This window comes from Urocampus carinirostris, chromosome 3 (assembly GCF_059441175.1).
Source record: "Urocampus carinirostris isolate Australia breed hairy pipefish chromosome 3, RoL_Ucar_1.0, whole genome shotgun sequence".
Lineage (NCBI taxonomy): Eukaryota > Metazoa > Chordata > Actinopteri > Syngnathiformes > Syngnathidae > Urocampus > Urocampus carinirostris.
The window spans coordinates 46,306,136-46,331,673 of NC_142351.1; the positions used below are offsets into that span (position 1 = coordinate 46,306,136).

Here is a 25,538-nt window from a genome sequence, read left to right on the forward strand (position 1 = left end):
CGTATGGTTGCCAAAGATGTGGGCTGTTCACAGTCAGCTGTATCGAAGATTTGGACCAAGTACAAATAGCATAGGAAGGTTGTTAAAGTCATGCCCACTGGTAGGCCAAGGAAGACATGTAGGCATCAAGACAAACATGTTGAAAACAGAAAATACACAACAAGACAAATAAAGAGGAAATGGGAGGAAGTTGGAATAAATGTATGTGATGTGATTTTCATATAGGAAAGCTAAAAGGAAACCATCATTGACGCTTAAACACAAAAGAATAAGGCTGCGTACCATTCTTCTCACTTTCACTCGCTATTTGCCCTAGTCACTCGGTTTTGCGCGTTCACGTGAAAACGGGATGTGTCCCAATACTCTCAAGACCGAGGGAGAAGTGCCCTCAACCCATGACATAACCACTTCAGATCGAGGGAGGTCGGTACCTCACTTGGAGCGAAGTGACTACCCAGAAGGCTTTGCGGATTCTCTATCAACAAACATGGCTGAAAAGGAACCGCACAAATGTAAGTAGTTTTCCACAACTACGCATGTATTTGCAACAAAATATATTGAGATATCTTAGACGTAAATAGAAAATCGTATTTTTGCGTTAAAACATGAACATTGTAAAATCGCTACTTTAAACTGCACAAATTTACCGAGGGAGCCGCAAACAACTCTTCAACCGTAGGGTTGGATAACTGCAGAAAATCACGGTTCAGCCTATCCCCCACAGACAGAGAGTCAGAGGGTTCCAGTGTTTTCCCCGGTGGGTCTCCAAAATGAGGTACCGTTTTTAAGTGGTGCTTTGTGCCCCAATCAGGAATCCGACACAGGTGACACTCTCAATGACCACCAGAGAATGGACTCGGATCCCCCAGTTTCGTCTAAGTAGTTTGTATAACAACACTTATGAACATTACCTTCACTACTATCAATGTGAGAAGTGTGAGATCAAAGGTTAATGCTCACAGCGTTTTATCGTTTTTAAAAACCATCAGAACGGATGTGTTTTTACTACAAGAATGCTTATAAACAGTGGGAAGAGATTTGGCCATATCCTTCATTATGGAGTGGCTGAAATGAAAACCGTAACGATTGGGTGGCCATTTTAATAAACAACCCTCAACTCATAAAGGGGAGTACTGTGATGAGAGACGGACGCGCAATTTTAGCAAAACTTTCCTATATAGGAAACGATTTTAACCTCATAAACATATACGGCCATCCTGACAAACAACTCAGGTACGAACTCTTAGAAAACATCCAGTCACATATGCTAGGCCGTCAACCACTAATCGTGGGAGGAGATTTTAATTGCATCCTAAATAGAAAGGATAGAAAGGGGACCGATGAGGAGTTTAAAGTAGATAAAATATCAATTTTATTACAGGACATGTGCCGGACAATTAAACTGGAAGACTGTTTCAAATCCATACATCCAGGAGAGGAGGGCTTCACCTGGTTCAGTAGTGACAATGCCAGAGCCTCTCGAATAGAGTACCGTAAATTCAGGACTATAGATCGCACCTGATTATAAGCCGCACCCACCACATTTTAAGAGGATGACCGCTTTTGTACTTTCCCAAGCCGCACCTGTATATAAGCCGCATGCGCCCACATTATAACATGTGTCACAATCACAAAATGAACCCAAACCCGATTTTGAGTCCGGCGAGTGTAACTGAATATAAAGTACACAGTCCAAAAACCACAGCTGGGAAAATGATACTGGTACTTAAGGTTTGATGCAGACCTGCAGAGTCGGGTCCCGTTGAAAATAATCCAAGGGGAAAAAAATGTATATTTCCAAATGTAACCGCGGTGTACTTGTCCCACCAAAGATCCACATTCACGCAGGACTGGATGATGAGGTTTTTATTACAGTTACTGCAAATGGATGAGTCACAACATTAGCTTTTCTGTTGGCTTTGATCTCTACAAGGGGAATTCATAATTTAGTAAAACAGAAACAAAACGAAAATAAACCTAAACAGCTTGACAATATCAATCACATTACTGTGCATGTTGAGAGATTTGTCAGCTGGGGTTATAATGTTTAAAATTAACTTCTTTTGTGGAGCACCAAAAGATGTGTCTTACCATTGCAGTTCTCTCTGGTAAGACTGCCAACAAACCCCGCCTCCCGGTCACATATCAGAAGCCAAAACCAAACCCCACCCCATACCAGCAGATGGCACTGTTGGACTCATCATTGCAGGACATTTACCAAAAACTATACACATATTTCAGCAGGAATTTCAATAAAGCAAAAGTTATTATTACACCCGTTACACAAAGGTAAGGGTGGGAAAAATATATATCCACTATTGTCCGCTGCGTCCACAAACACGTCTCACCTTTACTCCACTTCCCGTCAGCCCCCGTTGTTTTCGCCCCTTCTTTTTGATTCGCCGGTGGGAAACATATCAGAAATCTGAATCTGAATCTGAATAAGTCTCTAAAATAAATACATTGCAAAAATATACAGTTGCAAATACATATTATACATGATTACACATATTTACATAGAAAGACGAGCAGCGAGAGAGTTTTCAAAGCTTTAATAATAATATTATAACTTTCATCCCAAACGTGCCTGTGAAGGGTAGCAAAACGCTACTAGTAACACGCTCGCAACACGGTAAACGGGTTTGTTAAATAAAACATACCGTACATGTAGAAATCACGGTAAACCGTCCTCATCTTCCTCCTTATAACTAAGGTCATCAAAGTCGTCTTCCTTCAGTATGGGAAAGAGACTTTGTTATGTAGACGTCGTCCCACGCTCCCTTATTCAAAAACACGCTAGCAACATGCTCGCAAAGTAAAGTTTACGTGCAGTAGCTCTGTTTCCTTCTTTATCGGACTGCTCGATTGCATTTAGCTTGAAAGCTGCGTCATGTGCCTTTCTTTTTGCAATTTGCATGATAAGGACAAGTCTACGCTAATTTAATTTTTGCACAAGCTAAGACGTTGCAGTCTTCCTCTGCGCATATATTCCACCGGTCTAAATCTTACCTTTTGTACTCGAGCGCCGCTGGCAGCTGTTAGAAAAATTACATAAATTGGCCGCATCACTGAATAAGCCGGAGGGTTGAACGTTTGGGAAAAAAGTAGCGGCTTATGGCCCGGAATTTAAGGTACATATTTACAAGGGGTTTAACACTGAGTGATGCCAGATTAATTCCTGTCTTTTTTTTCGGATCACTTGCTACTGTCCTGCTCTCTCTCATTTCCTTCAGGTATGACTGTTGAGAGGGGTCTGTGGAAGTTTAACTGCTCCCTGCTGGAGGATGAGGCCTTAGCCGCACAATACAGGGAGCGGTACAAGGACTGGCAGACCCTTCAAGACTCGTATGAATTACGAGCACAATGGTGGGAGATGACAAAGAAAAGAACGCAGATTTTTTTTTAAAATGCAGGGAAAAACAAGAAACTTAAAGAGATGAAACGCAGGTCGGGACTACAAAGAAGACTCCAACGCTATTTTAACCTAACACAAAAGGGGATGGACTTTAATGATGAAATCAGAGAGATCAAACAAGAACTAAACGCTTTGGCGGAAATAAAGAGCAGGGCATCATAATAAGAAGCAAGGAAAGAGAAATAGAAGAAGGGGAAAAATGTACGCGCTATTTAAAAAAAAAAAAATTATGAGGGGCTTTTTAAACTCCAAAACGAAAACGGGCTAATAACAAAGGAAAGTAGTGAAATAACCAAATTAGTCGAAGATTACTACAAAAAATTATATGAAAGGAAAGAAACACATGAGAATGAAATGGGGCAAGTATTAGATCATATCTCGAGATCAGTGCGTCAAGACCCCTTTTTAGCATCGGACTTTACCCAAGAGCAACTGAATGATTGCATAAAGACTTTTAGAAAAGGCAAATCACCCGGGGAGGACGGGCTCAGCCTCGAATTTTATCGGACTTTTGGGGATATTTTAGCACCGGATCTGATTACTGTTTTTAACGAATTTTCCAGTCGAGATAACATGCCAGACAGTTTCAGAAGAGGGATAGTTACTCTATTGCACAAAAAAGGAGACAAAACTGACTTAAAAAACTGGCGACCCATAACGCTTTTAAACGTGGACTGTAAAATCTTCAGCAAGCTTTTAGCAACACGAATGTCTGTAGTCTTAGGAGACTTGGTTGATCCGGACCAAACCTGTGCCATCGTGGGAAGGAAGATTAGCGACAGTCTCATGCTGATCCGTGACACCATCTGTTATGCGAGAGACAGAAACATGCGACTAGCGGTCCTAAACCTAGACTTTGAGAAAGCCTTTGATTGAGTCTCGCACCAATACCTCTTCAGGGTACTGCAAAAATGTGGTTTTCCCCAAAAATACATCAAGTGGGTGGGACTGCTATATCGAGACATCTACAGCAAATTCATGATTAACGGGAATTTATCGAAAGCAGTCGAGATCAACTGCGGTGTATGTCAAGGTTGCCCTTTGTCTCCCCTTCTCTATGTTCTTTGCATTGAACCTTTGGCACAAATTTTAAGAAAAGATAGATTTGTCAAAGCGATTAATATCCCAGGAAGTGGGGGACAATTACTAAGTGTGTTTTGTACATGGATGATTTAAATATTTTATGTACTGACGTCTTATCTGTTAGAAGAGCAATTGACTTGACTGAGCTGTTTGGGAGGGCGCCTGGGTAAAGGCTCAATAGAGAAAAGTCACAAGCGAAGTTTTATGGACCGTGGACAGAGACAGAAAAGGCAGGACTCCCACTGACTGTGTTAAAGACAGAACAGAAAATTCTAGGGATAAAATTCAATGCGAATGGAGGAGGCGAGACCAGCTGGGGCGATGTGACAAGGAAAGTTAAGCAAAGACTTGGTTTTTGGACCCTAAGAAGACTGACAATAGAGGGGAAGGTCCTAATCATCAAAGCAATCATCCTACCACTGCTTTTATCAATCAGTTTAGTTTTTATCCCCAAAAGAAACATGCTTTTACAACTGGACCGAGCCATCTTTCACTTTATCTGGGGCTCAAAGTGGGAAAGGATAAAAAGAGAAACAAAGAAAAAGGAAAAAGGGGGGAAAGGGGTGCCTGACCTCCAGCTCTTCCTGGGGAGCAAATATGTCTCCCTCAACTTCCAAAACGCTATTGGCCCACCCAACAACCCGAAAAGTCAAGCAATGACCCGGTTCTGGATGGGCTCGTACTTGCGGAAGCTAAAGCTTGTACCAAACAATCATTTGATTCAGATTCAGATTCAGATTCAGATCTACTTTATTGTCATTCTAGTACACGTGTATACAGAACGAAATGTCGATACATCTGACCCGCACAGTTTCCTTGAATGTACAGATATAAGTAAAAGTTGTATTGTATTATGGCTACGTATAGTATTTTACCATAGTGCCGATAGTGCAAGAGGAGTAGCTAACCGGATGTGCAAAATGGGCAGTCAGGTTAACAAGTCAGGTAAACAGTAACATTAACACTATAACAATAACGCTGTAAGTACAATAGTGCAGAGAGCAAATGTGCAAGGAGTGGCAAGCTATAAAGAACTGCCAGTAGTGCAAAAAGTCAGATTAGCAGCCTTTTAGATTTAGGTTAACTATATGTTAGATTGACCATTTAACAGTCTAATGGCCAGGGGGACTAGACTACTGCGGAACCTGGTGGTCCTGCACCGCACACTGCAGTACCTCTTCCCAGAGGCTAGCAGAGTGAACAGTCCATGATGGGGGTGAGAGGGGTCCCCGATAATGTTCTTAGCATGGGATAGGCAGCGCTTCTGGCCAATGTCCTGAATGGAGGGAAGTGTAGTCCCGATTATTTTCTCTGCTGTCCTCGTTACCCTCCTCACACTACCCCAGTCGGTAGCGCTGCAGCCTCCACACCACACAGAGATACAGCTGGTCAGGATACTCTCTATGGTGCCCCTGTAGAATGTGATGAGGCAGGGTGGGGGCAGGTGGGCTCTCCTCATCCTCCGTAGGAAGTACAGGCGCTGCTGTGCCCTCTTAACCAGTGATGCAGTGTTCACGGACCAGGTGAGTTTGTTTGTAATGTGCACCCGTAGGAACTTGATACTGCTGACAACCTCCACAGCCTTGTTGTTGATGCAAAGTGGGGCATGGTTGGGATGGTTTTTCCTAAAGTCGACAATGATCTCTTTAGTTTTGTCAACATTCAGGACCAGGCTGTTGTCCCTGCACCAGCCCACCAAATGCTCCACCTCCTCTCTGTAGGCCAGGTCGTTGTCGTCCCAGATGAGGCCCACCACTGTTGTGTCGTCAGCATACTTCACGATGTGGTTTGTGGCGGACCTAGGGACGCAGTCGTGTGTCATCAAGGTGAACAGCAAGGGGCTCAGGACACAGCCTTGGGGGGAGCCTGTGCTGAGGTAGATGACATCTGAGATGTTCTGACCTATCCGCACTGATTGGGGTCTGTCACTGAGGAAGTCCAGCAGCCAGTTCCGCAGGGGGGTGTTGAAACCCAGGAGTCTCATTTTGTCTACCAGATGTTGTGGGATGATGGTGTTGAATGCTGAACTGAAGTCCAGGAACAGCATCCGCACATGGGTGTTCTTCTCCTCTAGGTGTGTCAGGCTCAGGTGAAGCGCAGAGGAGATGGCATCCCTGGTGGAGCGGTTTGTCCGGTAGGCAAACTGAAAGGGGTCGAATGAGGAGGGGAGACTGGAGGTGATGTGCTCTTTAACCAGTCTCTCAAAGCACTTCATTATGATAGGAGTCAGTGCAACGGGCCGGTAATCGTTGAATGATAAGATCTGGGGTTTCTTTGGCACAGGGATGATGTTGGCAATTTTGAAGCATGATGGTACTATGGCTTGGTCTAGCGAGGTGTTGAAAATGTCTGTTAGTACACAAGCCAGCTGATCGGCGCACTCCCTAAGTATCCGCCCCGGAATGTGGTCCGGGCCTGGAGCCTTCCTTGTGTTGACCCCTCTCAGGGTCTTTCTCACGTCAGTTGAGTCCAGGTGGAGTGCTCTTTCGTCCTGATTTGGAACCGCTTTCGCTGCAGGGGTGCCGTTTTGTGCCTCGAACCTTCCAAAGAATTTGTTGAGGTCATTCAGGAAGTCCATGCTAGTGTCCTGCACTGGGGCGGTGGTTGGCTTGTATTTGGTGATGGCCTGAATGCCTTTCCACACATCCCTGGTGTTGGTTGTATTGAGGAAACGTTCCTGGATTTTTTGACTGTGCGTTCGCTTTGCTAGTCTGATAGCACGGTTCAGGTTAGCCCTCGCTGATCTCAGCGCCTCCTTGTCACCAGATTTAAAGGCAAGGTTCCGTACTTTTAGTTGTTTGCGTATCTCAGCAGTCATCCAGGGCTTCTGATTGGCACGGGTGCATATAGTTTTGGTATTGCTGACGTCTTCTGCGCATTTACTGATGTAGGCTGACACAGAAATGGCGTACTCATCTATATTTATTTTGTTGTTGTAAGTGGCAGCCGATTTAAACATGTCCCAATCAGTGCAATCAAAGCAGTCCTGTAGTGCCTCCATTGCCCTCTCAGACCACACCCTCACCTGCTTCACTGTAGGTTTTTCTCTGGTCAGCAGGGGCTTGTATGCTGGAATTAGCATAACAGAAAGGTGATCTGATGAGCCAAGGTGGGGGCGGGGGGCTGCTTTATATGCACCTTTGATGTTTGTGTAGGCCAGGTCTAATGTGTTCCTACCTCTTGTAGCAAAATTTACATGCTGATGGAATTGCGGGAGAACTGTTTTCATATTGGCCTGGTTAAAGTCCCCCGCCGCAATAAAAATGCACTCGGTGTAAGCATGCTGCAGTTCACTCACAGTTCGGTAGAGAACGTCCATTGCCTCCTTCGTATTAGCGCTGGGGGGCACGTACACGGCAGTAATGATGGTCGCGCTAAACTCCCTCGGTAGGTAGAAGGGTCTGCAGATCACCGTCAAAAGTTCAATGTCTCGTGAGCAGTGATTCGAGATTATCTTCGCATTTCTACACCAGTTGTTGTTGGTATAAATGCTTAGACCGCCACCCTTGCACTTGCCGGTGAGCTCGCCGCTTCTATCAGCGCGGAAAGCAGTTAGCCCCACAATGCTAACAGCGTCATTCGGGATAGATGAGTTTAGCCATGTCTCCGTCAGAATTAAAGCACAACAGTTCGTCAACTCACGGTTCGATGTGAATTCCACTTGTAAATGGTCCAGTTTGTTGTCCAGGGAGCGGACGTTGGATAGGAAAATGGATGGTAGAGGAGTTTTGAAGGGTTTGGCCTTCATCCGAGCCGTTAGCCCGGCCCGACAACCTCGTTTCCTTCCCCGGTCACAGCGCTTCCGCTTGCCACTTTTACTCGCTGCTTTGTAGGCCGCTGTGTTCTGTTGACGTAGCACTCCGAGGCTAAGTAAACACTCCAGAGTGATCGTCGAAATTTGCGCTGGATTTCTGGATGTTCGCATATCCAGCAAAAAACTGCGATCGTATATTAATCTGCAGTTAGAGTTGTCTTTGTTCGCCCTCATAAACTGAGTCGAAGATTGGGGTTTTTGACCAGAATGTGAGAAACTGTCGGGAGCAGATGCAGCCGCAGCCATACAGGGCGCCGCCATTTTGAAAAACCAGTGTCCTTTAACTTGCCACTGTCAGGGAATGACATTATTAAGACTATTTAGTGGCTATATTTGCACAGATAAAATACATGTATATAGTTTAATTCTACATGATGGTGGAAGCAAAGAACTCACGTCCTTCCTGGCTGAGGTCCCAAAACCGAGAGAGGGAGTGGTTTATTTTCGTCATGGAAATCAGTACAGACAAGAACACGACTTCAAAATAAAAGAATACAAGATTGATAAACGTACAAGAGATATAATTACACTCATTGTTGAAACGTTACTTTATGTGTGTGTGTATATGAGAAACATTGTTTTTATATTTAGTAATATAAAAACAAGCTAATTACCTTGAGACAGAAATTCAAGAGATTTACATTGAAAACCTGACACCACCAACACATCTCTTTATTCAGGACTTTTTAAAGAAATTTGATTTTGAAACACAAGAATGTCACACTTTACAAAACCACATGGCCGTTATTGCTATTGTGCAAGAACGAGCAACAGTAAGTCCTGTGCGGGGGCTTGCGTTTGGCGAGCCTACAACGGTTTGGAGCAACGTGAATCATCCTGCCCTCCCAAACAAACTACGGGACCTGTCATGGATGGTGGCTCAATAGGTTCTCTCAGTCAGAGCCGTAATGCACCACCGAGGAATGTCAGCAATTTCAACATGCCCTCGACCTGGCTGTGGTGCCCAAGAGTCAGTGAGGCGCCTTTGTTGTGAGTGCAGCGCTGCTGAGGACCTGTGGGCAATGGCCTAGGAAAATTCCCGGACTTGCCAGCAGTGGAGGTCCTTGATGCACAGTACGTGCTTTACGGGGTGAGTTGGTCAAAAAGGTCACAGAACGACTTTGTCAAAGACTGGCTCACTCTCGCCGCCATCAAAGACGCCATTTGGACCTCTAGAAACCTGCTGGTAATGAGGTGCAGGCAGATCCCCCCCGTGGCTGTGCTCCGAATGGCTGCAGATACCATACAATCTGCGAGCGGCAAGCCTAGGACGCAGCCATAAAGAAGAATCGTCTGCACCCACCCGGAGGAGGGAACCGGGCGTCCCGGCAGCAACAGCCTGGTTATTCGGGTGGTTGTGGAAGGTAGAAGTAAGAAGGGTGAGGACCCATCTGAGCATCCCGGGCAGAGGACTGGAGGATGCTGCTTGGGTGGGTAGGATTGAATCCCACTTGAGAAAACAGAGCTATGCCCTTGCACAATAGTATTGCCCTTTACACATTGGTTAACTGCTGTTGAAGGTGTCGATGGGGGTTGTTCAAGCCTCATGTTGTTAAAATCTGATGTGGTGAAGTTGTGAATGTGTTTATTGCTGTTAAAAGTGTCAATAACTCATATTGTTGGGATATGATATCATGAAATTGTGTGTTTAATTGCTGTTAAAAATGTCGGAAAAAAATGTTAAAAAGTCACGAAATTGTGAATATCCTTAATTGCTATTGAGATTGTCGAGAAAAATTGTTCAAACCTCACATTGTTTATTTGCTAAAAACCAAAAAAACAAACCAAGTAGTATTTAATTGCTGTTAAAAGTGTCAATAAAAACTCATATTGTTGGGATATGATATAATGAAATTGTGTGTTAAAAAAATTGTTAAAACGTCATATTGTTTATTTGATGTTACTAGTGTCAATGAAATTGTTCAAACCAAAAACTAATAAGTAGGTTGTCATTTATGTCTACACAAACATAGTGTATTATGTGAACGTGCGTTGTACGTTAAACCTTACTGTATAACGGGTCTTTTTTTTTAAATCAGTGGACGTACCTTGTAAAGATGAATCAGTGCTACATAGCGCCGAAGCCGTCTTCAATATCGTGCATTTCTCCTCCGTTGATTGGAGAAACGGAAAAGGTGATGAGCTTCCAGGCGATCGGTAATAACACAGCTGTAGCGGGCATTTTCAACGATGCACGGACTCTCCAACTGCCACACCACAGGTACAGACTCGAGTTGTTTACATGTGACATAGGCCAATACGTCACTGAGGTCTGCAGCCAATTCGTATTACAGCCGTCTACTGGACTGGGGTGGAACCTTGCAAGTCCCGTCCAATTTCTTAGGGGACAATCTTCACTTTGCACTCCACTCACTGAGGGGACTTCCCTATGGAGGGACCTCGCTGGAGGGTTCTCAGGGCCAAGTGATAGGAATGAGATTGGGCCCAAGACTGCAATTGGCTTAGGAGACGCAATCATGAGTGTGGATGACTGGATGAAGCTTGTCCTCAGTGATGAGTCATGAATCAGCATTGGACAAGGTGATGATGCTTTTGTGTGGTGCCATCCTGGTGAGATTTTCGAAGAGGACTGCCTAAGAAAATATCCTAATTCCCACAGTCCTTCATGATATGGGGCTGCATGTCAGGAAAAGGCACTGGGGAGATGGCTGTGGTCACATCTGCAATAAATGCGGAAATTGACATTGAAATTTTGGACAGCTTCCTTATTCCTTCACAATTTAAAAAAAATGTTTAGAGGATGATGAACTCATTTTCCAAGATGACAATGCATCATGTCACAGAGCAAAAACTGTGAAAGCATTCCTTGGAGAAAGACTCATCCAGTCAATATCATGGCCTGCAAATAGCCCAGATCTCAACCAAATTGAAAACCTGTGGTGGAAATTGAAAAAAATGTCCACAGCAAGGCTCTGCCAAAATGATCTGGCAACTGCAATCAAAGAGAGTTTGCACCAGATTGATGAAGAATACAGTTTGTCACTCGCCAAGTCCATGCCTCAGAGACTGCAAGCTGTCATAAAAACCAAAGATGGTGCAACTAATTAATCGTGATATGTTTTGATTGTTATTTCCTTGATCTTTTTTTCACGATTCCATATTTTTTCCTCCGAATGGAGTGATTTCATATTTATTTCCCTACACCTGCTCTATAAAAGACACATTTACCGACAATTACAATTTCTTTTAGTGTTTCCGAATGCCAATTTGTTGCACTTTGGAATGACCTCACGATTGTTTCATGTTCTTGATCTGAGTTTTTGCAAGAGAATAAAATGTGGGTGAGGGCTTGGCTAAGACTGGTGATTCCATACTTTTTGCTGGGGTTTGTAGTCTGGAAAATAGTCAAGTGTTGTTTATTAGAATAGCCCTTAATCACAAGGAGACTCAAAGGATTAATGCAAACTACATACTGTTATTACACCATCCCTTGATCTAAAACCTACATGAGGGCAAGGAAAAACTCAAAAACCTCAACAAGAGGAAAACTAAGAAACCTTGAGAAAGGACCGCACATGAGCATCTCATGCTCACCCTTAAAAACGCTTAACGATTCTAAAAAGAAAAACCTCGACTCGAGACAACCATTATTCAACAGTTGCTTTATTCTGAAGCAAGACTAAGTCTTTGTGGGTAAACCAGGGTTACTACGGGTCTTTGAAAAGTCTTTACAGGCATTGAATTCATTATACTAAAAACAAGGCCTTGATTGGCATTAAAATGTCGAAAATCCCATTTTTGAAAGTCCTAAAAAGGTGAAAAAAATTGTGATTTATATTTGTTTGAACTAAAAAGATTTAGTAAAAACTAGTAGTTTTTAATGAATCATGATGAAAATGCTTCATGAATGTAGGAGACGAGATCGTTGGAATGAATAGTTATCCGACAGTTTTGATTGAGGATCCATCAAGTACTGTAAAAATCCTTTTTATTTCTCATTTCCTATGTCTAAAACTTCCGCGAGAGTGTTTTTCAATTGGAAAGTTTTCACCTGGATCAGAATGTGATTTTCACAAAAAAAAAACTGTTTAAAATTGACGAATTCGTGTGTTTTTGTTTGTTTCAAATGTTTTTGTGTGTGTGTGTGTGCGCTTTGTCGACTTGGTTTTAGATTTTACCTCAAAAGGCATTAAAAAGTACTTGAAAAGTCTTAGAGTCTTGAATTTAACTTGGCTTGAGCTGTAGGAACTCTGGTGAACAAACTGCTTGAACAATTGCATTTCCATTTTGGCACAAGCAGGTTTTTTGTTTTTTAATATTTTGAGGACCGATTGTTTTTCACTCGTAAAAACGAAGGGTGCGCGGTAAAATTGACCGCTTTTTAATGTCAAAATGTGCGTAATGTTCGGAGGTAAAGTGCTCGTCTTTGGCTCAAGAGGTCGCAGGTTCGATTCCCGGCTCCTTTGTGTTATATGTCAAAATGTCCTTGGGCAAGACACTGAATCCCTAATGCTCCCAATAAGCAGGTAGCTGCCTTGCATAGCTGACGCTGCTATGGGTGAGTGTGTGTGTGTGTGTGTGTGTGTGTGTGTGTGTGTGTGAATGGGTAAGTGTAAAGCACATTGTAAAGCACTGTGGGAAGTCTTCATTGACTTGAAAAGCGCGATATAAATGCAGACAAAATGCAGACCATGTATAGTATATGCATACCTGTCAACCTGTACGGTTTTGCCGTACAAAGTACGTTTATTATGCATTTTAAGACGTGTATGACGTACTAGAAAATCTGTACGGAAAAACGCAAATTTGTCAATTATGGGTACTATTCGGTATACACCGACTATCACGAAACGGCAAGTCAAACAAAGTTGCCGCGGTAGTCTCTATCTCGGTATCGTTTTTTTTCCCGTTGCAAACGAAGCAAGCGGTTTGATGTAGTGAAAGGAAGTCCGTCTCTTTTTAGAGAACCGTTTTTTTTTTTTGGGCTCAACTCATTAAAGAGAGCCGGCTCTCAAACGGCTCACTTGCTTTGATGCATTATATTACGAATTATTATGTTGTATAAAGAAGTTAAGAAAGAAAGGAAATATGAAATGAGAAAATGAAAAAAAGACAGGTTTGTGGTTATCCCTTTAATCAGTATATTACCAACCATAATTTAATGCAGAAAACAAATTCATAATTTGAATAAGAAAATGTATTATTCTACTTAGTCATATTTGCATGTATTTTTTTCTTCTACAGTGAACGTCCAAGCTACTTAATTTTTGAACTTTTTTTATAATAAACCTCATTCATGTCGAGCAACTCCGTATCTCACAACAAAATGTTAATTAACAATATATATGATATAACGAAACACATGCACAATAGAACATGTTAAACTACATAAATAGACACGTTTGAAAAAAAAATGTGGTTTAAGATTATTTTGTCTTTTGTAAGGGAAAATACAACAGTTCGTAAGGGCATGGAGCCGTGGAGGTTGAAAGGTATTATATGAGAACCTAGCAAAGTTTATTGAAAAGAAAATAATAACTAAAATGTAATTCTTTCTCCTCTAAGTTGATTTTCGTGGACTCAGCAGGGCTGGGTACAGGCGTGGCCACAGGTTGTCTTGCAGCATTTCTGCTCTCCTGGACATTGACCGTCATGGTAGCAGAATTCTGCACACATGGAAGTTCGTTGGGGCAAAGCACAGCGGCCTCGCTTCACTAAAACGACACCGTAAAGATTTTAGGATTACAGGTGGAAAGGTTTCCCTGTACAGAACATCACATTTCCCACTAACCCCTGTAAGGTGCCATGCAATCATGGCCGCAGCCGTTGGAGCAGCATTTGTCGTCCTTTGGACAGTCGCTGTCCTCATAACAAGACTCCGCGCACGCTCCCACGCCCCAGATTCTACGAGGACACACTCCTGGTTTTCCTGAAAAATAACAACACGGTGAGATCTTTCTAGAAATGTCGATTACTGCTTAACTCTAGGATGCATGACTGTCATGGACACATTCAAGCACTTTCAAATGTGACCTGTACTGTGTTTATCTGTAACTATGAGCTAACTCGAGGGCGGAGAGTTCAATTATTTAAAGATTGTCACGTTTTCAAGCAAAAAGTATCAGTATCACATTGGAATCGATCGGTACTACGCTGTATTACCTCGGGTTGGATTGATAAAGTTCACTGTATTGCCACTTATAAAAAAAAACTAAGTTATATTTTATTTAACGTAAATGTTATGGCTTTTGGTGGATTGGTTCAAACAATAGAAGAAACTCAAGGTTTCTTCATTTCCCTCATGTTGAGGTTTTTGAGTTTTTCCTTGCCCTTATGTAGGTGTTCGACCAAGGGATGGTGTAATAATAGTCTGTGGTCTGTGCAGCCCTTTGAGACTCTTTGTGATTAAGGGCTATACAAATAAACACGACTTAGTCGACTTAGTAGTCATTTAGCGCGCACGTTGAAAAGGGGTGGTGGTGTTGCGCTAATCTCTGAAAAATCGCTCAAATTTAATCCACGTACCTCTAATAATTACAAAACGTTTGAGGCTCTTGTGATGCGGTCCTCTCTATTGTCAATTGACGTAATAACTATCTATCGTGCACCTGGGCCATACACAACTTTCTTAGACGAATTTGCTGAACTTTTGTCTGAACTAGTAACCTATGCAGACAAAATTATAATTATGGGAGACTTTAAAATTCATATGAACTCCCCACACAGTTCACTTACTATTGCGTTTAGTTCTCTAATTGATGCATTTGGTTTTAATCAATTGGTTGATTTGCCAACCCATAAAAATGGGAACACGCTAGACTTGATTCTGACTCGAGGAGTTTTAACCTCAAACATTATGGTGTTACCGTGTACTACCGTTATCTCTGATCATTATTTAGTGACATTTGAGGTGCTAACTAAATGTAGTGTTAAAAAAGCTGAGGGATTTAGCGGACGCAATATAAGCACTGGCACAGTTTCTGAGCTCTTTCTGAGCAGTTGCGTCCTTTCCTAAATACAATGGCTCGATTGACTCACTCATGAATGAGTTCAATACCACCCTGACTAGTGTGCTGGATTCAATAGCGCCCATAAAACTAAAATCACGTCCTAAAAGACGCACACCTTGGTTTACTGATGAAACTAGAACCCTTAAAAAAGAATGCAGGAAATGGGAGAGAAAATGGCGCGCTACCAAGCTTGAGGTTTTCCATAAAACCTGGTGTGACAGCTTGTTAAAGTATAAAGCGGCCCTTGCCTCTGCAAAATCGGCCTACCTTTCGAAGGTGATTGCATCTCAAAAGAACAACCCCAAAGCCCTTTTTGACACTGTAGCATCCCTTACAAGGCAACAGACTATCACAGATAGTTCGACACACTCTGCTCAGGACTTAATGGTCTTCTTCACTAAGAAGATTCAATGCATACAGGAAGAAATTGCAAAAGATATTGTTAGTACCACACGTATTAAAGGACTGAAATTTACAGATGCACGACAGGGTGGCTGCCCTGGGAAAATGGCCGGTTTTAGTGAACTGTCACTTGATGATCTCAAACAAGTGGTGAATGCGGCCAAACCGACAACTTGCCAGTTCGACCCGCTCCCAGGTTCACTTATTAAAAGTCTTTTTAGCGTCCTTGGGCCTTCAGTTCTAAATATTATAAATACATCACTCTCCTCAGGTGTAGTTCCAGCAGCTTTTAAGTCCGCCGTTATTAAACCCACACTGAAACGACCCAACCTTGATCCAGAAATCTTAAGTAATTACAGACCTGTGTCAAACCTACCTTTCCTCTCTAAAGTACTCGAAAGAGTAGTGGCACAGCAGCTGAATGCTTTCATATCTGAGAATAACCTTTTTGAATCCATGCAATCAGGATTCAGGGCTAACCACTCTACTGAGACAGCTCTGATCAAGGTAACAAATGATCTCCTAATGTCAATGGATTCTGGCGCTTCATCACTTTTGCTGCTGCTGGATCTTAGTGCTGCTTTTGACACAGTGCGCCACAATATCCTACTAGAACGGTTGGAAAAATGGATTGGTTTCTCAGGAACCGTCCTCTCGTGGTTCAGATCCTACCTCTCAGATAGGACGCACTGTGTTAAATATGGTGAAACGACATCTGAGCCCTTTAATGTTACCTGCGGTGTTCCGCAGGGTTCAGTGCTCGGCCCCCTACTTTTCAACATTTACATGCTTCCATTAGGTGATATTATTCGCAAGTACAATATCAGCTTTCATTGCTACGCAGACGACACTCAACTATATATTCCGTTGGAGGAATCTTCCACACTAAACTGTGGAAATTTGGAGGCCTGTCTCACTGAGATAAAAGAGTGGATGTCACTCAATTTCTTGCGTCTTAACTCTGAAAAGACCGAAATGTTAGTCATTGGTCCTTCTAAATGCCGTGACTTATTCTCAAAAACTGCTGTGAACATTGACAAATGTCACATCACACAGAGTGACTCAGTTAAAAATTTAGGTGTCATATTTGACCCTGATCTATCCTTTGAGATGCATGTAAAGCAAATTACTAGAACTGCCTTCTTCCATCTTCGCAACATTGCTAAAATCCGTTCAATACTGTCTCAGTCTGATGCGGAAACAATAATTCATGCATTTGTTACCTCCCGTCTCGATTACTGTAATGCACTACTCTCCGGTCTCCCGAAGTCCAGAATCAAGTCTCTTCAGCTAGTACAAAATGCCGCAGCGAGGCTTTTAACTAGGACAAAAAAGTACGATCACATAACACCGATTTTGGCTAACCCAGTTAGCCAAAGATGTGACTTCAAAGTTCTCTTAGTATTGTACAAAATCATACATGGTCTTGCTCCCTCTTATCTTTCAGATCTGATCTGCCACTATGTCCCGGTCCGAAGCCTACGATCTGAGAGTGCTGGTCTTCTGATGACCCCGAGAGCAAAGAAGTCTTCTGCTGGTACGAGAGCGTTCTCCATCCGGGCACCGGTGCTGTGGAATGCTCTTCCCCCTGAGATCCGATCTGCAACCTCAGTGGAAATGTTTAAATCTAAACTTAAAACTCACTTCTACTCCATTGCATACGAATAACCTACTCCTCTTGTCGGTTGAAAATAGTTTGTGTAATATAGTGTAACAATCTGTGAAGCCCTTTGAGACTCTTCGTGATTTAGGGCTATACAAATAAAAATGACTTGACTTGACTTGACTTAACACTATCAGGGCCATTTTTTCAAGTACCTTCAAAGGAAAAAATCCAGCGTTGATCAAAGAATATTTTTTCTTATTTGCAGACTAATGACTAAAATGAAGTTGCTATCTTGCTGCTAGAACATACTTTGCGCTATTTTCAACAGTTACTTTCGATAATCGATGATCTCTTTGTGTTAATGAGCTGCTATAAACTGACATAAATTCTTCCAATCTGCCTCAACATGCGCATCTTCAACACGTTCTACCTGTTTATAAAGATGGAAAGGGATCTACAGTATATGTGTAGGGTAATAATTGATCTCAACATAGAAAGACAAATGAGCCAAATTCGGGTTCATTTTAATGATATTGATTGCTGAGAAGCAGAGTGCATTCAATTTTAGAGACCGTTGATCTTTTGCTTTTCGTTTTACTTATTTCAATGTACACGTTTTTGTGTGTTTTTCACAGTACCTGTGTCTAAATTGGTTTTAGTAGAATTGTAAATATGTTTGGGGCATTTTATCATTGATAGCACTGATGAGTTGATATTTGTCATTTTTATTCGTCTATTGGTTTAGAATTCAGGGTCCTGAGCCCTGTCTGGCACTTGCAAGACTAGGTGCCAACCATCTGGTCTACAGTATCTACTCCTTTTTTGGTGAATGTAAAGGGTCTGCATTTATATAGCGCAAGTCAATAAAGATCCCCCTTCACACTTTTCCCTTTTTCACACTAACTAACCAATAGCACCGTGAGACATGCAAGGCAACTACCTGCTATCGGGGGCATAAGGGATTCAGTGTCTTGCCCAAAGACCCTTCGACACACAACACAAAGGAGCCAGGAATCGAAATTTAGTGACATCCATCTTTGTATCTCAGTGAGGCATGCCTCCAAATGTCTAAAATGTAACAGAGCGGTTCTCTCCAGTGGCAGATACAGTTGAATGTCATCTGTGTAGCAAAGGAAACTAATATTATACTTGCCGATAATATCACCAAGCGGAAGCATATAAATACTAAGAAGAAGGGGGCAAGTACATAGCCGTGTGGAACGCCACAGGAAAAATTGAAATTTTTAGAGGTCAGATTGCCATAGGTAACATACTAACTAACCAATAGCACCGTCAGACATGCAAGGCAACTACCTGCTATCGGGGTCATTAGGGATTCAGTGTCTTGCCCAAAGACCCTTCGACATATAACACGGAGGAGCCAGGAATCGAATCTGCGACATTTTGATCCCAAGACGAGCGCTCTACCTCCTGAGCTATTGCCATCTGGTCGTAGAAGAGGATCACTTCTGTTTTTTTTGCCACCATATTGTTTTGGTCCACTGTGCTAAGGATCACAGCAACCTTTCCCTTTTTTCTGACATAGCTTATCTTTGTCATGCTGCCATCAAACCCGAACTCAAGACTGTGGACCTCCTTTGACCTGTTAGCCTTCATGACTGGAAGTATGTCTGGCTCCAACAATACTCGAACCCTTCCCAAGGAGATGCTCTGCAAGAGGTTCACTGGTGAAGAAGTCAGTGGTGATCTTGAGACCTGCGTCCAAATCTACTACATAACTGACGAACTGTGTTTTTTCCCAGATTTTTCTAGATGCCCTCTTCTGGTTGTCTCACTGTGTACATAACCCCTGCAACTCTGGAGCTAGCTGAGTAGTGCTTACTTTGTACCTGATGTGTGTGGGTTTGTGTTAGCTGATCACACTGTTAGCTAACAAAAACTAGTCTTCAGTAATTGGACATTTAATGTTACTAAGTAACAAAGGTTCATAGGAGATTCCATTGGAAGTATTTGAGGTCATGGAAGAGTGTAAAGATTCTGCCACTTGCCCGCTAATTTCCCTCACCTGCGGTCACTCTTTCGGTCCCAGCTGCCACTAATTTCCTAATTACCCCTCTCCCTATTTAAGCACTTCATTCTCTGTCACTCTTTGTCAGTCAGTCAGCGAACCTCAGCACATGCAAGGCAAGCACATTTTTACTCTGGCTCCCGTTTTGATTAACCTGTTCCTGCATTTTGCCTGATTCTGTCCTCTGTCTCATGTATTGATACCCTGTCCCCGGCTTCCCGATCATCTCCGGTTGCCTGACTTACTTCCGATCCCCGACCACGCTTCGTTTTCTGTCCCGGCCACCTGACTTACTTCCGATCCCAGACCACGCTTCATTCTCCTGTCCCGGTTACCCGACCTGCTTCCGATCCACGACCATGCTTCGTTCTCCTGACTTGCCACCTGTCACCGGCCGCGGGAGCTTCCTGCTCCTCCTGCCCAGCGGGCACCAGATCACTGTCTTTTTCCTCTTGCCCTGACTTCCCCGATCCCTTAATAAAGCGTTGTCTGAAAAGTTACGCATTTGAAAACCAAAAACTTTCTAAGACTTTATGGGGGAAAAAATTAAAATACTAATGGCATCATGTCATACCCATTTTTTATGAGGAAAACTTGGACTGTGACAATATTACACCTTTTATATTTTAAGATGTCGAAGAATAACAACCCATGGTGTTATTTTTTTACCCCACTTATGCATCCAAGACTCAAGCCTTCCATGACAGGGTACAGCAAAGCATGCCAGGTCACGGTCATCAGATACAGGGGTTTGGTTTATATGCGCGTATTCGGTTGTCATCAGTAGCGAATGGTAGCCAGCACGTGGGGAAGGGGTGTGGCTTATATTGGAACAACGAAATCAAACGAAATCAATACGCTAATAGGTGCTTAGTTTTGGTCATTTTAACCTTGTTTTGAAAAAAAAAAATGTATTAGACTAGATACTCACCAAAGACTAAATGAATTTGGAGGGTCTCGGCTAAGTGCAAATTTGCAAACTCTCGAGATTACACAAGCAATGTGAAGTTTTAACAACTTCCACTGGTTAGTGTACGGTTTTTCTTCTATTTCTTTGATTAGGTGGCTATTTTTAAGCAGTGATCTATTTCAAAGCATATAGAATAGAATAGAATATACCTTTATTGTCATTGTTACAAAATGGGTTGAACATATTGTGACAATGAAATTGGACGTGGCACTCCAGTTTCACATTTATCAGTAAGGAAAAAAGAAAACAAAGAAGTGTACAGTGTTTTGGAACCAGACAGTTACTTTCAGGGTAACATGCTACTTATGGGTGTCAGTATTCAGGGGGGTAACACAAATACTTTTTCAATGAAGTAACTAGTAACTGTAACTTATTACTTTGTTGAGGAACACGTACAACACAATTATTTGGCGCCTGATAGAGGTACAAATATCTTAGTTTAAATAATAAGCAGAAATAAATTAACTACCATTTATGGGCACATTTTAAAAATACTCGTAGGTTGAACAATTTGTATTTATTTTAAATAACATCAGGCTCGCCTACTGTATATAGGGTGACAAGATTGTAGTCCATCTTGCTGCTACAGGTACACACAAAAAACTGCCCTTTTTCTTTTCTCTGAGGTGAGTTTCTTTTCTTTCATTTTTTCCCTCATTTCTGTCTTCTTTATTCTTTTCTTTTTTCATTGTTCGCCCTTTTTCCTTTATTTCTTTTCACTATTTTTTATTTTGTTCATTTTCTCTTCTTTAACTCCACCCGGCGGAGTAAAGGCCCACATTAAACCACACTCCCTACATTGCATATTACTGTACTTTTATTGCAGTGTGTATTTTATGTAGCACTATTTAAATACTCTATACAACACGCTACAGTGGGTATTAGCACGTCACATTGGGTATTTGTATAATGTATTCCTTTTGCTTTATTATCGTGTTGTTCTCAGCGAAGGGATGCTGCTGGAAATGTGAATTTCCCAGCGGGGATGACTAAAGTATCTATCTATCTATCTATTTTCTTTTTTCATGTTATTCCCTTTTTCGTTTTATTTTACTTTTATCTTTCTTAATTCCCTTTCTCTTCTTATTTTTTCTTTTATCATTCTTTATAAATCTTTTTATCATTGTCATTCTTTTTTTCTCCCCATTATCCCCCTTCTCTTTTTTCTTATTTTTCCTTTCACTTTCTTTTTGCCCTTTTTCACTCTTTTTTCCTTTAGTATTTTTACATCTCTGTTTTTCGCACTTTTTTCATTTTTAAAACTTTTCCCATTTGTTTATTCCGCTCTCTTTTCTTTTTATCTTTGCTTGCAAAGGGACTGGCACAAAAATAGAAGAACAATGGTGCGGTTCGGTCCCTTTGAGCTTAAGTATTTTCTATTTTTCCTTGTACTTGGAAGCAATCTGCTTTTTGTTGAATGACGCAATAAAGTGACATCTATTGGTCAAAGTTCCCAACTATCCCTTTAAGAATGAAATCCTGTCCCCTAGATAATAGGACCGAAAAAAAGGCCAACATCTTTGAGTAAAACTAATGCGGCTCTTACTGAAAGAAGGAGGCACGCAGACAGCTCCGCAATCAAAGACGCAGCATTTGTGTATTCCGGGACAGTCTTCATCGCAAGCGCACCCTCTAAGTGATGGAACCACATTCAAAAGACGGGGACATTGTCCTGCTTTCGGGAGGATCGCTGAGAGAACAAAACAAACAAACGATCGAACATGCAAATACCGAATAAGACCAGTAAAATCTGCAAAATCTTACCAGTAACATTTGCATGAGAACCCTGTGCGAAAACGGCATTCAATTGCAAGAATACATTAAAAGCTAAAACCATTGAGCAGATTGTTGACTTGTCCATACTTGCAATGACACGCAAGAATCTGCTGCTTTTGGCATAAAAACAATTTGAAGCGTGCGGCAGCAATAAAGAGGTTGCTGGGTCCTCGTGCCTGTTGCATTACATTCCAACACATCAATTCGCTGTTGTCATAGTTGCAGGGCCGTTTCCAGAATGAGTACTGTGGTGGGCAGTTGGGTGTGTTTGGCACAAGTGACATTACCCCCGCAAATGTTTTTGCACAGCACTGTTTCTAGTGTTTTTGGGGGAGGGATGCGTTGATGAGCGTTTTTAAAAACGTACAGTTCATTCTTGTATTCTGTAATTTATTTGTTGTTGCACATGACAAGTCACTATTTTTAACAGACGTTGTGTTGTGGCATGCAGGGTTTTCAGTTTAAAGTTTCTTAATCTAAAATAAGTTTAAACAAGTTAAAAATTAACGGCAGAGAAAAAAAAGTGATTCTAATTTAGTAGGATAATGGTTTGGACACATGGAGAGGATAGATGAGGAGCGAATGTTGAAGAGGATCTACAGAGCAGAAGTAAATGAAAGAAGACCAAGAGGAAGGCCACAATTGACGTGGATGGATGGTGTTTTGAGTGCACTGCAGGAAAGAGGTCTAAATATAGTGGAAGATGGAGCTCTTGTTGATGATAGGAATGAGTGGAGAGGTGTTGTGAAAGGATAGTGGGATGTTTAGACTCGTTCTAAGGGATGGGCAGGGCACCTGTATGATGCGGCAGGGGTAAACTAGTGAAAGCTGTCAGGCCCTGCTGTTGAGCAGAAGAGTGTGTTGTGTCACCCTGACCCGAGTGACATAGATGTTTTCTTGTGTCCCGTTTCATCCGACCAACTTGGGTGTCGAGGTGCTTAACTTGTTTGGGTGTTTGGGCATTTGGGTTGGCCATGGGCAAAAAAAAAAAATGTGTGTGTTTTTTGCTACTTTTTCCCTTTTTCTTTTTTTTTGTTATTGTTTATGTGTTTGTTTTGCTGTCTGTCACCCCTCTCGAGGGGTATGACCAGAGTAGATAGATAGATGGATAGATTTTTATTTTGTGCAGATTATTATATTATTATCAGTAATATACTGAACAACCTAAACCTGTCTTTTTTCGCTTCTTTTTTATTCTTTTTCTTTTTTTTCTTTTTCCTTTAATTTTCTTTTTCTTGTGTGTCCTTTGTTTCCTAGCTTTTGAATTCTTTTTTTCTTGTTTTTCTTCTTTTTATTGCTTTTTTGCTGCTCGCTATATTCTGTTTTCACTTTCCTTTTTTCCCTTTTATTGTTTTTTGTCGTTTTCTCCTAGCTTTTTATTTCTCATCACCCTCATCCTATATATTCAAATAGCCCTTATCACAAAATGTCTGCATCAGGCTACATTTACACCGTCGCCTGATCTTAAACCAACATGCATACAAGGAAAAACCTAAAATCTCAACATGAGGAAAATAAACCTTGAGAAGGGACCTCCACCAGTGGTAATTTCCCTTCATGAATGACCGAGCTGCAATACATTTGGCATTGGGAAACAATTCACAAAACAGTGAACATCAATAAGAAAAACCGGGAGCCAGTGCAAGTTAGCTAATATAGGCGTTATTTGGTCAAACTTTCTTGTCTTTGTCAAAAGTCTCGCTGCCGCATTGTGAACCAGCTGCAAAAACTTTTGATGCTAGATATCGGGAGACCAGAGAGAAATACAGTAATCAAGCCAAGAAGTAATAAACGCATGAATTACAATCTCAGCATCTGATTGAGACAGCATCAGACGAATCGTCGCATTTTTTACGGTGGTGGAAGAAAGCTATTGGAGTAATATTTTCACATGTAACTTAAACGACAGTTTAAGATCAAATATAACACCTATATTTTTGACCGGGTAACTGGGTCATATAATATTTGTCGAGGTTCAGGGCAGTGTCTGAGAACAAATCGCGACAATGAGCTGGACCAAAAATCAACATTTCGTTTTTTTCCGGGTTAAGGCACCAAAAAATTTAGTGACATCTGTCTTTGTATCTCAGTGAGGCATGCCTCCAAATGTCTACAATGTCACAGAGGGCTTGTCTCCAGTGGCAGATACAGTTGAGTGTCATCTGTATAGCAAAGGAAACTAATATTATACTTGCCGATAATATCACCAAGCGGAATCACATGAATACTAAGAAGAACGGGGGCAAGTACATAGCTGTGTGAAACGCCACAGGTAAAATTGAAATCTTTACAGGACAGACTGCCGTAGGTAACACATCTTTAACGTAGGACAAAGTTGCAGAATGTTCATGTAAAATTTCCCGGATAAGTTAGATATTTTTCTTAGAAAATTAACATATAGTCATGGGCAGAATGGGTAAAACTATTTGGGTTAAGTTGCTGTCTAGTAAGTGTCGCCATTGTGTCGAACAAAATGTTTGCACTTTTTTTTTATGTACAGCAATAATCTAAGAGAAAAAGGATGCTTTAGCTGAGTTGAGAGCCACTTTATAATTCAGCAAGCTGTCTCTCACCAGGCCTGTAGAGGAATTTCAAGGTTTGAAGTGCTCCATTTTTGTTTAAGTTTCCAACAACCTGTTTTGAGTGACCCAGTTTCTTCAGTAAACCAAGGTGTATTCTTCTCAGGTCGAAATTTATACTGTAAAGGCGCCACAGAGTCGAGACTGTCAACCAAAGAATTATCAAAGTAATTTGCAAACGAGTCAACAGGCCCAATATACGAAGAGAAGGACGCTTTTTCCTCTGGGAATAGTTCTATTAGAGCTGATACTGTTGCAGGGCGGTTATTGCAGGTGCTAAAACCAAAATTTTCCATTTCACAATAAACTTTAAACAGCACCTCACATGTACCAGAAAATGACAGCATTGGTGTCTGGTAACACCAAAACGTTTGAGGCTACCACGGTCCGGGTCAGAACAAGTTCTAGAGTGTTCCCATCTTTGTGAGTGGGCACTATCTGATTAAAACCAAAAATATTAATCCACGACTTAAAGGCAACCGTACAGGGATTTGATGGGGAGTTATTTGAACATTGTATTTACCCATAATTATAACCTTCTCTGCATAAGTTACCAAGTCAGTTAACAGTTCCGAAAATTCATCCTAAAAATTTGAATATAGTCCAGGTGGGCGATACACAATTACTACATAAATTGGTGGTGACATAGAGGAGTACGTATTAAAAACAGTAGAAGAAAACAGAAATTGTTTATGACCTAAAAGTATGCAATAGCTAAAAAAAAAGGTTGAAAAACATTGCGGTAATATATATAATATATATTCATGCATTTTTGTTACTAGCCAACAGAGAACGCTGTTGTACTAATAGAGAATGTTCCTTTCAAAACCAATTGCCTTGTCTTCCTCGACAAAACCAAGTCACTCTCAATATTTTGCCAGGTTTTATGTGGT

General features: G+C 41.6%; 1 protein-coding gene across 1 annotated transcript; it reads right to left on the reverse strand.

Moving 5' to 3' along the window:
• Positions 1–13,390: 13,390 nt before the first annotated feature.
• wfdc2 (WAP four-disulfide core domain 2) lies at positions 13,391–22,251 on the reverse strand. Its single transcript, XM_088330017.1, has 4 exons — positions 22,055–22,251; positions 21,837–21,980; positions 14,065–14,202; positions 13,391–13,987 (listed from the first exon to the last, which is right to left on the reverse strand). The coding sequence occupies exons 1-4, from the start codon at positions 22,149–22,151 to the stop codon at positions 13,854–13,856; spliced, it is 513 nt and encodes a 170-aa protein (XP_088186143.1). The 5' UTR covers positions 22,152–22,251; the 3' UTR covers positions 13,391–13,853.
• Positions 22,252–25,538: the final 3,287 nt, after the last annotated feature.

Bases quoted from the DNA above. Each gene is read 5' to 3' on its own strand.
- wfdc2 (XM_088330017.1), bottom strand. From the start codon at position 22,151: ATGGACAAGTCAACAATCTGCTCAATGGTTTTAGCTTTTAATGTATTC. The intron at 21,981-22,054 runs GTAAGATTTTGC...TTGTTCTCTCAG, and splicing joins TTCTCATGCAAATGTTACTG to CGATCCTCCCGAAAGCAGGA. The intron at 13,988-14,064 runs GTTAGTGGGAAA...GTGTCGTTTTAG, and splicing joins TTGCATGGCACCTTACAGGG to TGAAGCGAGGCCGCTGTGCT.